The sequence below is a fragment of the Rosa chinensis genome, chromosome 1 (genome assembly GCF_002994745.2).
Source record: "Rosa chinensis cultivar Old Blush chromosome 1, RchiOBHm-V2, whole genome shotgun sequence".
NCBI lineage: Eukaryota > Viridiplantae > Streptophyta > Magnoliopsida > Rosales > Rosaceae > Rosa > Rosa chinensis.
Genome location: NC_037088.1, coordinates 47,835,218 through 47,845,631, shown reverse-complemented (window position 1 = coordinate 47,845,631; position 10,414 = coordinate 47,835,218). Strand labels below are relative to the sequence as shown.

Below are 10,414 nucleotides of genomic sequence, written 5' to 3'. Positions count from 1 at the left end.
GAAGGCTTTGGAAGGAACTGGGTTTTATATTTTCTTTCGTTTCCAGTCCTTTTAGAATTGATATATCACACATTTGCCATCTATACTTTTTCCATCCTGTTCGTATGTTTTTTTTTTTTTTTGGCAATATAGTTAATTTTGATATCGATTCTCATATCAGTTAAGCATAAGAGCTGAACAAATTTTCGATGTCAGTCTTCAGAATCCTGCCCGATTAATTTGTTTCTATCCGAAGCGGTTTAGGATTTTTGTTTTTTTTTTTTACAGTAATATCCACACAATCATTAAGTAATTAAGAATTTTGTAGTTCCTCATCATTAGATTTAATATTAAAAGGATTGAAATTAAAATTTATTTTTAAATGTTTTCATGTCAACTCTTGAAATTAAATACAATAGTAGGTGACTACAAAATCTATGGTTACCTAGTGATCTCATATTAGAAGTGGCAATGAGCATGTTAATTCAATCATTGTATTTGTTTTTTATTTGACTTTTCATTATAGTCATAAAGTTTTTCTGTAGTAGATGCATATATCGGTATATCATGTAAACTAGTTTGAAACAACTTTACTCTATTTTAAGTTTTTAACTTAAACAACCACTGCAAGTGGCCTAGCGGTTCTTACATAGTTGAGTGTGCTCCCCAACCTAGCTTCGAACCCCGAAGCTGTCAAAGTGACCAGACACTATACTGCAATGCACAGTTGAAGCATTTCACATGAGCCGAAGAGGTTTATTTTGGGCCTAGGAAGCCTTTGGGTTCCTCTTGACAAAGTCAAAAAAAAAAAAAAAGTTTTTGACTTAAACCAAACCCAATTTTTCACCCAATCTTACAACTCTGGTGGCTTTTCAAGTACTCTTTCAAACTCAAGCTACCAATTAATTGTCATAAAAAAAACAAAGAAAAAAAAAGGGACCAATTAACACAGTTTTGAGCAGGACTCAATTGGGCCAATTTTTCTTTTGGTAAAGACATTTTGAAATTTGAAGTATTGTTATAAAGTAGGAAGAAGATGGAGAGAGAATAATTAGGAGGAAGTAGAAGTATATTCATTCAGTCTCATTAGCCTCCTTTATATAGAGGTAGGGTTTACATCAAAGTACATAACTAATGAGTATTTACGTGGACAACCATATAGATAATAAATTTACAACACTCCCCCTTAGATGTCCACTAATGAATGATGATATTGGACGCGCTTATTGTTGCCTCGTTAAAAACCATGCCAGGTAACAAAAACCCAATGGGACAAAAGGGACAAAAATAACCCTGGTCGAAGGACAAAAAGAGCACAATGCACATATGTCCTAGGTAGCATGCTTCTGGATGCTCCCCCTGACTGTCGCAAGCCTCATTTATGTATGCAATAAGCTACATGTACCATATATAGTAGATTGATGTGTCTATCACCGAAGTGAGACCATGTGTGCTGTTTGGCTCCAATTTTGTTGCAGCTGGTCAACAGTCTCTTTTCTGCGCGGGCGTGCCAGCACCGTTCTGGTGCGGTCGTCGGGGGTGTCCCTTGACTTGACTTCTTTCAAGCAATTGTGGACGAGGAGAGCACCAACCTCGTCGTGGGATTCTTTGTGCCTCGTGGTGAGGACTTTTGCTGAGCTTCTTCTTGTTCACACAATCGATACTCAATATTGCAGATTGAGCAGAGCGAAATCACCGAGAAGTATTGAGATCTTGCTAAAGCGTGACTTTAGCTTGGCTGGGTTGCTAGGGCGTTACCCTTGCTTGGCTGCTTCCGTAACCGTTGTGGTCGCGGCACTACCGTCGGCTCCCGAGGAGACTAGGACCGAAGTACGTTGACAGAGGGTTTGGTGGCACTGAAAGTCGGCTTCTGAGAAGACTAGGACTAGGAGTGTGATCACCGCTAAGAGAAAGAGAAGGAGAGGAGTTGCTCTTATAGAGGTTGCTCTAGAGAGAACTTAGATCATCTTAGAGATGTTTTGATGTTGTGAATGTGTGTGTTAGAATGAGAGGAGAAGGTGTTTATATAGGGAAGAAAAAGAAGAGTGAAATGATGAGTGGAAGAAAAAAATGAAAGTGGAGTATGAAAGTGATTTGTAAAATATGGAAAAGATAGAGAAATGATGAAATGAAAGCAAAGCATGAAGGTGTAGAAACATGGAAGTGATGATGATCTATTAAAGAGATTGTAGAAGAAAAATATATCCAAGGAAAAAGAGAAAAGCATCTGGCTTTCTTCATGTGGGTAGGAAACATGAACATGTGAATATTGAGCTGGTTTTAGGTCAGTTTCTGCCCCTTTATTTCTTCAATTATTTCTCCAACAAGACTTCAGTATAAGCCTTCGACTTCTTCATATGAAATTATCCACCATGAGTGTAGATTACTGTGGTAAAATTTCAGAATTTATTTCCATGTGGTTGGGCCGGAAATGCTGCTGGACCTCTTACAGGTCCAGTTTTCCAGTTTTGCTTCTGTAGAAAATGGGGCTGATTGTTTGAAGGCTTTCCACTTAAAAATAACTCTGGTACTCTTCATAAGAAATGATCCTTGGGATGTCTAGTATTAATCTGGAAATTTTCAGCTCATTTAGATTTCATTTGGTTAGTCTGCTGCCCCTCCTTCCTTGTTTAGCTCGGTTTTTCCTAACCGAAGTAGGAAAATGTACTAAAGTTGACTTTTCATGCTTCCATAGTAGGCTTTATTTAACCTCTAAATATATATTTCGAACTTGTCGACAATATATAGCTTGAGCCACTGACATTGGCTCAATTTCTCCAAGACGTGCCTTGTCAGGCCAAAATGCTCATTTTGGGTCCAAACATGTGCTTTGCATATAGGGGCTCATCACAAAATTTCATACCTGCAAAGGTTAAGCAATACCAACAAAACTAGACGATTTTCAATAAGCCTTACCCCATATGATAAGGCAATAAACAATCTCATATGCTCAAATTCATACACAAAGTAAGAGCTAAACAATATAAAGAAATTGACACATTTAACTTTGTATAGTTTAAAACATTGAAAAATCATCATGGCATACCTAGCCATACTCATCAATATCTTTGCGTATTGATATGTCCATATAAGCTCTTCAAGAGCTCTAAGTAATTCATAACTTTATGAAAGTTAGAATATGTTGCAACATTATATTCATAATTCGAATTTGATAGTAGTCTCTTCATAGTACTCATTTAGGCAATTTAGATCTCGTTGACTAGAACAAAATGAGTACATATGAGCTAGCTTTAGACACTTTGATTCCATGAGTGAGCTTCAGGCTCTTTCAACCTTTCATGGACTTGCATTTGAATCATTCATGTATTTGAATCCCTTGAGGATTTGATAAGAAATACACTTATTATGACCCTTTGCTTTTGAGATTTTGCTTTAAGCAATGTATCTTTAAGATCTTCATAATATACGATGACAACGTGCCATAAATCTCCTGTCAATATAACAGCTATATGTAACACTGTACTTGTAGAAAATTGTCATTCGTATAAGGGAAGATATTCATAATCTCATGTCTCTATAAATAGACATTGTGTCATAGTGATTTATCTTCACTTCAATAAATACCCTTTTGTAACTTGTAGGGTTAAAGGTCCAAGTATTTCATCACGTTTCAAATATTCAATTTCATTGGAATTGCCTCTTTCCAATTTGGCCAGTAATATATTTTGTCGACATTCATGGTGAAACGTGGTATAGCGTTCATACAGCCCTTCAAGAATTTTGGTAGCTACCAAATGTAAATTATCATCGATGATCATTAATCATAGATCCCACACATTCTTATATGCATGCATTAGCTATAATAAGCTTATTAACATTGGGTACACATACCACTTCTGGGGCATATATTGTCACTTCTAGGACAATCATCTCTCATAGATGAGTCATGTAGCGAATGTGGATCTTTTTACTTATAATCTCGTGTCGAGCACTATAGGGCTTGTATGATCTTCCCTTTTTGGGAGTTTAAAACTTGAGACCTGGTGGATATAATCCACACTAATTCACGCCGTTATTCAAATGACAGTAGTCTTTCCTCCCCCTAACGGCGGGAAGACTGTCTTATTATGACCATGCTCAAAAGATGCATTCAAAAATCTATCACTTTCTTTGGAGTGAAGATCTTCATTGGTTGGTGGCGGACCCAAACCAAATTTTAGGTCAAAACATGCTTTGTTCATTAGCATCAACCATATTGATTTATTATTGTATCACCAAGACATCATTTCCTAATGGCGTATCTACACCCTTTGTATGTGTAGCCATATTAGGAGCTGTGATATTGTTTAATGACATTCTCTTCAGGAGAACCATGTCAATTGGGTACACTTGCATCCCACAAATCAAATGGAGTCTACATTGTTTGTATTAATATGGTTGGTCTCAGGGACTTTAACTCAAGCAGATGCCTTTGCATATTTAGGCATTTAGCATATAAATTTTGTCACTTTCTTTTATCAATTCACTAGTTTTGATATTTCTCAAAGTCAAAATGAGACGGTGGATAAATATCTCACACCAATTCATATCGTTCTTCAAGAACAATATTTCTCCCCCTAATTGCAGGAGGATTGTCTCATTAAAGTGACAACTCGCAAATATGTAAATAAACAATTTGCTTGTGAGTAAGATTAGCAATCATCAAACTTGTAAGTGATTCCATGCAACATGGTAGACAAAAGATGATGTAACCGGTCATGCCAAAATAGTGTATTTGGTTCAAGGAACTTCAGGTTCATGACATCATATGCCTTAATTTACTGCAGAAAATTCGATACAGTATATATCCGATGGCATAAAGTCTTCTCCAACCATATAGTAAGCAATTAATGCAACAATATTTCAAATTCGGTAACATGATAGTAGCTCATTTGGAGCTATAGATCAAGATCTACAACTCCTGATATGAGTGTTACCTTAACTTTAGTAAACATCAATTGTGAAATATCAACAATTGCAATTGACCAAATTTATTTTGAACTGCTGGCCAAAATGATATACTCAAAATTTCGAGTTAAAGACTACAATCCATAAGAACAATTAACTTTATCATGTGGAGAACCTCAAGTTCTGCGTCACATATAAATCTGTAGTCAAAAAGAAGAATGTATCAATCGACATATGAAAATTTACTCGAAACTTCTAGTTCGAGTTGACATAAAGTCAAATAAACTATGAATGAATTGTATGTGTAATCGAAGCTTCAGGTTCGAATATATATATATTTTTTTATGAACTGCATGTTCTAAAATTTCGTAATTTGAACTTCGGGTTCAAATAAATTTGATGCTCGAAACTTCAGGCTCGAGGTGACTAAAGTGAAGCTTCAAGTTCACTTTTATCTAATTTATATTTTATACTCAAAACTTCGGGTTTGAGTTTTACTGTTAGAACTTCAAGTTCTGCTATGAAATTTTGAACTTCTGGTTCAAAAATATTACACTCAAAATTCATATGTTCGAGGTATATGACTGCTGGTCCGTATGAGTAACAAAAAAATTAATTTAAAAGATAAGTACTGTAATGAAAGTACATAAAAAAATAGAAAAATTGCCGGGAAGAAAAATAAATAGATAAACTATGCAATAAAATGAACTGTGGAAACTTCTGGTTCCATTAATGAAGAAATTACACAGAACTTCTGGTCTGCTTAACTTCACAAAATGATAATCTTTTTTCTCTCCTCTAATCACACAAGAACATAATTTTATCTTGTGGAGAACGTGGCTTCTAGTTTTAGCCAACTGTTCAAAATTGAACTTCAAATTCATATTGTCTTGCAGAGGAGGGAACCCCAATACCCAAACATTTTAAGGAAGTTCTGGCCCTCTTATAATTATTGGGGATCAAAAATATGTGAGTTCATATACTCGATTATATAACTTTGAGGATCTTCTAGCCCTCGTAATTGTATAAATTTCTGAAGAGCTTCATGTCACAATTTTCCAATTTACATTTCATGATATTAGTGGAACTTCAGGTCCCCATATGATCAGGGATCAAGCAACATGCGATTTGGATCATTGTATAATTTTGTGAAACTTTTGACCCTCGTGAAGCTTTGAGAAAATTTCATGTTACAATTAATTTTGAATATGTAACTCTTGAGGAACTTCAGGCCCTTTGTAATCGAATAAGAGACTTTAGGTCTCGATCTATTTTGATTACAAAACTCACAAGTAGATATAGGTGTGAGTTCACCATATAAATTTTCCAAATTGAATGAAAGAAGAAGATGAATCAAATGGTCAAAATAGATAAATACGTACCTGAAATTCTTTCAATTGAAAGACTGGATTTTTGGAAATTCTTATAGCCTTATTTACTGGTAGTTGAAATTGCTCACCGGTAAATATCACTGAAGGTCTCGAACATGCAGAATAGCTTGTAGGTATAAACAGAGGAGATAACCATGGTAAGACTATATCGTTAATATACTATGGCGGAGAGAATTCCATGCACCCATCATAAACAGAGTAGATATTATCATGGCAGACATATGATCATCAGACTACATATGCCATTATAAGATATAAGGAACAACAAATATATTGATTCACTAGTGATTATATATGAGAGACAATAAACAAGTATATATTGCAAATAAGAACAGAAGCTCGTCCAATTACAGATGCATAGCTTGCAATTGTATGTGAAAAACTACCTTACTTTGATCATTCTTTTCAAACGTGCTGATTAAAAACTCACTGATATACAACATGTACATATAATGAAAATCAAAAGCATAATCAATTTACTAGTTGGCATAGACATCTTGTCTACTTATTTAAATTAATGAACCCAGTAATATATATAGCTAACAAGAGAAGCAGATTGCACAGTGAATGGAAATATTATATTAGTATGCATATCAAATAGTCAAATCGAAAGACAAATTAAACTCATAGATCAAAGTTAAGGTCAAAAGCAACAAGCTTGCACCAAAAACTCTAAGATCATCATGGAGTCTAAAAAAAATAGAGCAAACGTGCTGATAACATGTTATAAAGTAGGAAGAAGATGGAGAGAGAATAATTGGGAGGAAGTAGAAGTATATTCATTCAGTCTCATTAGCCTCCTTTATATAGAGGTAGGGTTTACATCAAAGTACATAACTAATGAGTATTTACGTGGACAACCATATAGATAATAAATTTACAACAAGTATGTTCTTTTCCATTTTTTTTGGTTGAGTCTAAAATTGAGGGATCAAACTGCCGCAAGGGGAAAAGTTTATGGGCCAAATTGAAAATCTCGCTTCTTACACTCTTACCATATTTGGTAAGAAGCCAAGTACTGTCGTGCACTTTTTTGTGTTGGTGACAAAGTGACTCCTGGGTCTCGAACACACCCCAAAATACCCAGAGAGCATCATCAATGGAAGAACCAACGCCACCGACCCAAATCCCAAATCCTCCTCCGAACGCAGTCGAAACTCCCCCTCATCTTCATCCAAAGACCAAGAAGAGACCCCTCGACAGTGATGCCCAAATCCCCAACTCCGGCTACTTCAAAATTCGTGCCGTCCTCAGAGACATTCGTCCTAATGTTCTTGAGGTACAATTATTCACACCCATTTCTCCAAGTTTGCGTCTTTATCCCATTTTTTTCTAGTTTTGGAGAATTTGGGTTCTGGGTTTTTCATCTTATGGAATAGGACTTCTTTACTTGATTTCATTTATCAAGTTGATCTTTGCACCCAATTTGGGTTTGTTTAAAATGCATATGTTAATGGAGGAACCAATATGACCATTTACGTGACAAAGTGTATTTAGGCTTATGAAATTGCATGCAACTCTTACATTTAGTGATTATTTGGTGTAATTTTCGATTGAGCTTGATTCTTTGAGCTGAACTTGAAGTTTGATTTATAATGCATTGTAACTAGTAATCTAATAAGCCATCAGTGGAAATAGGAGACCATAGCTGGTTAAACGTGCATTAGGTGGCCGAGAGACTGCAGTGGATAGACCAATCAGTGTTAACTCGGTTCTTAGAATATGTGATGTATCTAGTTTTTGGATGAAACCTCACTCAATTGATCTTTCCATCCTAGCGTTTTGAAATGCTTATTTGATTTGCTATGTTGTGTCATGTATGAATGACTTTGAATGTTTTTCCTTTGGTTGTCCTGAAGGTTCTCCGGACCCCTGACTTTCAGAAGTGTAAGGCAGCCAACGAAATTCAAGAACGTAAGCTCATCAAGATATTTTTCTTCTTTTTTGGGTTTTTCATGCAGTGACATTATGTTCAATAAAACTGACCTAAATTGGCATACATAGTGGATGTTTTATCATCAGATACAAGTTTCATCCCATGTGCTAACTTGATTTAACAATTATTTGTGAATGATTATATAGAGTTCATCCTTTTTCTTCTTTTTTGGGTTTTTCATGCAGTGACATTATGTTCAATAAAACTGACCTAAATTGGCATACATAGTGGATGGTTTATCATCAGATACAAGTTTCATCCCATGTGCTAACTTGATTTAACAATTATTTGTGAATGATTATATAGAGTTCATCCTTGAAGTCAGTTTGTCGTCTTCACATTGCCCACCTATTTAGAAACCGTTAGCATAGCATACATGGTTTGTGAATAGCCATCTTAAGATTTGTGATAGAGACAAAAGGAAAGTATGATACGAGCCTTTATTTTTCTCTCAAAGGGGGATATTTGAAGAGTAAATAGAGTACAAGAAAAAGAAACTAACCACACAGCTGAAACCATATAAGCAACCTACTAATTTACACATCTTCTCAAAGTTGATGTACTATAGCTAATGATACATGTCGCATCTTCTGAAATTTACACATTGTTAGATTCTTCAGCTCCATGTATGCTTGTGCTCCAGTTTTGGATCCTTTTGGACAATCCAGGGTTTTATGATGGAGTTACTTGCATGAGATATTGTTTCTTACCTTTTATATGACAGTCAGGTTTAAATGTTTATGGGTTCATGAGATGTACTTATGACTATATGTGGCATTTATGCAGAGGTGAAGCTTCTGATGGAACTATACAAACAGATGACAGCACAAGCACTTTCCGCACCAAGATGTGACAATGTGCCAGAAGGGCAGCTTTCATCTGCTGCGCCATCAGAACATAATCTTCCTTCAGGTATATCTGGTCAGAAGCAGCAGGTTGAAGATGAACAAAATAAAGGGACTTATGTTGTTGGAGGATCAGCTTTTGGCTGGAACTTCATCACCTTTTCCACCACGGAACCAGTCTATTATGGTATGACAAAGGAGTCATTTCGAGCACAAGCAGCAAAGCTGACAACTGCATAATCCTACAGCACTATGGGCCGTTGAAATACATTAACAATGAGTAAAAAATGTTCTCACTGCTATGATGATGTTTCCTGAATGGAATTTAGACATTGGCTGTTTATGCTAGAAGAAATTCCTGAAGCCTACCCGCTATATTAGTATAATGGGACTTAAGCTGATAATTTGATCAATTGCATTGGGTGAAAGTTTTCATTAATAGTAGTTGTTAGTTCTTAGCACCCCTTTATATATCAAAGGGGATCACCCAGTAAGAATGTTGTAAAACTCTGATTTGTTTGGTATGTCATCTTCTTTTACATGAAATCCTTTGGGAGCTACAGTTATATATTGCTTGTCATGGGAGGGCCTAGAAAAATTACCCATTTTTTATTTATATATTTATTTATTTATAGACCCTTTCTCATGAGTTATCTGCCATGGAGTTGAATTGTTTAGACAGCTATAGCTATTGTGATTGTGATTGGAGACAGGCGGCTCTCCTCTTGGCCAATTGACCAGTCGGTTTTTCTTGTTGCTTTTGAAATCATTGGTGACGGTTCTAGTTTAGTGAATGATTACTTGAGATCTGCCAATTTAAGCTCAAAATCATTTTGAAAATATGCTTGAATTTTTAGGGTTATCTATATTCAGATCACCGTCTGATATAAACAATGCACTTTGACGTTTCCCTTTGATTAAATCATGGTGGAATCACCAGGTCCCCTTTCTTTATCCATCAGGGACTAAATCTGCTTCTACCGTTGTAATAACTTTGGTTGAGTTGCCCTTATAGCTCTCCTTCAACTGTCTCTACAGAGACTTAAGAGCCCAAGCTTAACGCCACAGAGAGCAAAATTTACTTTGATCGAGGTGGTTCTGGGGAGGCTCACTAAAACTTTACTTTGGCCAATTGTACTTGTTGCTTTTGAAATCATTGGTGATGGTCCGAACTCATGGTTGCAAGTACAATCTCATCACAGATTTAGAGTTCTTGAACAAACAATTGGGGCAAAATCTCCAAAAAGATATATGAGGCAATCTTGAAGGAAGTCAGACAGGAAGAACAAAATTGACCTACTTATATCACCCAAATACATGCAGCAATCGAGAACAATTTGATAATTTTGAAAATA

General features: G+C 35.7%; 1 protein-coding gene across 1 annotated transcript; it reads left to right on the top strand.

Annotated features, from left to right (window-relative positions):
• Positions 1-7,299: 7,299 nt before the first annotated feature.
• LOC112174328 lies at positions 7,300-9,625 on the top strand. Its single transcript, XM_024312072.2, has 3 exons — positions 7,300-7,557; positions 8,138-8,192; positions 9,001-9,625. Exons 1-3 carry the CDS (start codon positions 7,378-7,380, stop codon positions 9,297-9,299), a joined length of 534 nt encoding a protein of 177 aa, XP_024167840.1. The 5' UTR covers positions 7,300-7,377; the 3' UTR covers positions 9,300-9,625.
• The last annotated feature ends 789 nt before the right edge of the window (positions 9,626-10,414 follow it).

Excerpts from the sequence above, each read along its gene's own strand:
- LOC112174328 (XM_024312072.2), top strand. The coding sequence starts at position 7,378 with ATGGAAGAACCAACGCCACCGACCCAAATCCCAAATCCTCCTCCGAAC. Across the intron at positions 7,558-8,137 it reads TTCGTCCTAATGTTCTTGAG|GTTCTCCGGACCCCTGACTT; the intron begins GTACAATTATTC and ends GTTGTCCTGAAG. Across the intron at positions 8,193-9,000 it reads AGCCAACGAAATTCAAGAAC|AGGTGAAGCTTCTGATGGAA; the intron begins GTAAGCTCATCA and ends GCATTTATGCAG.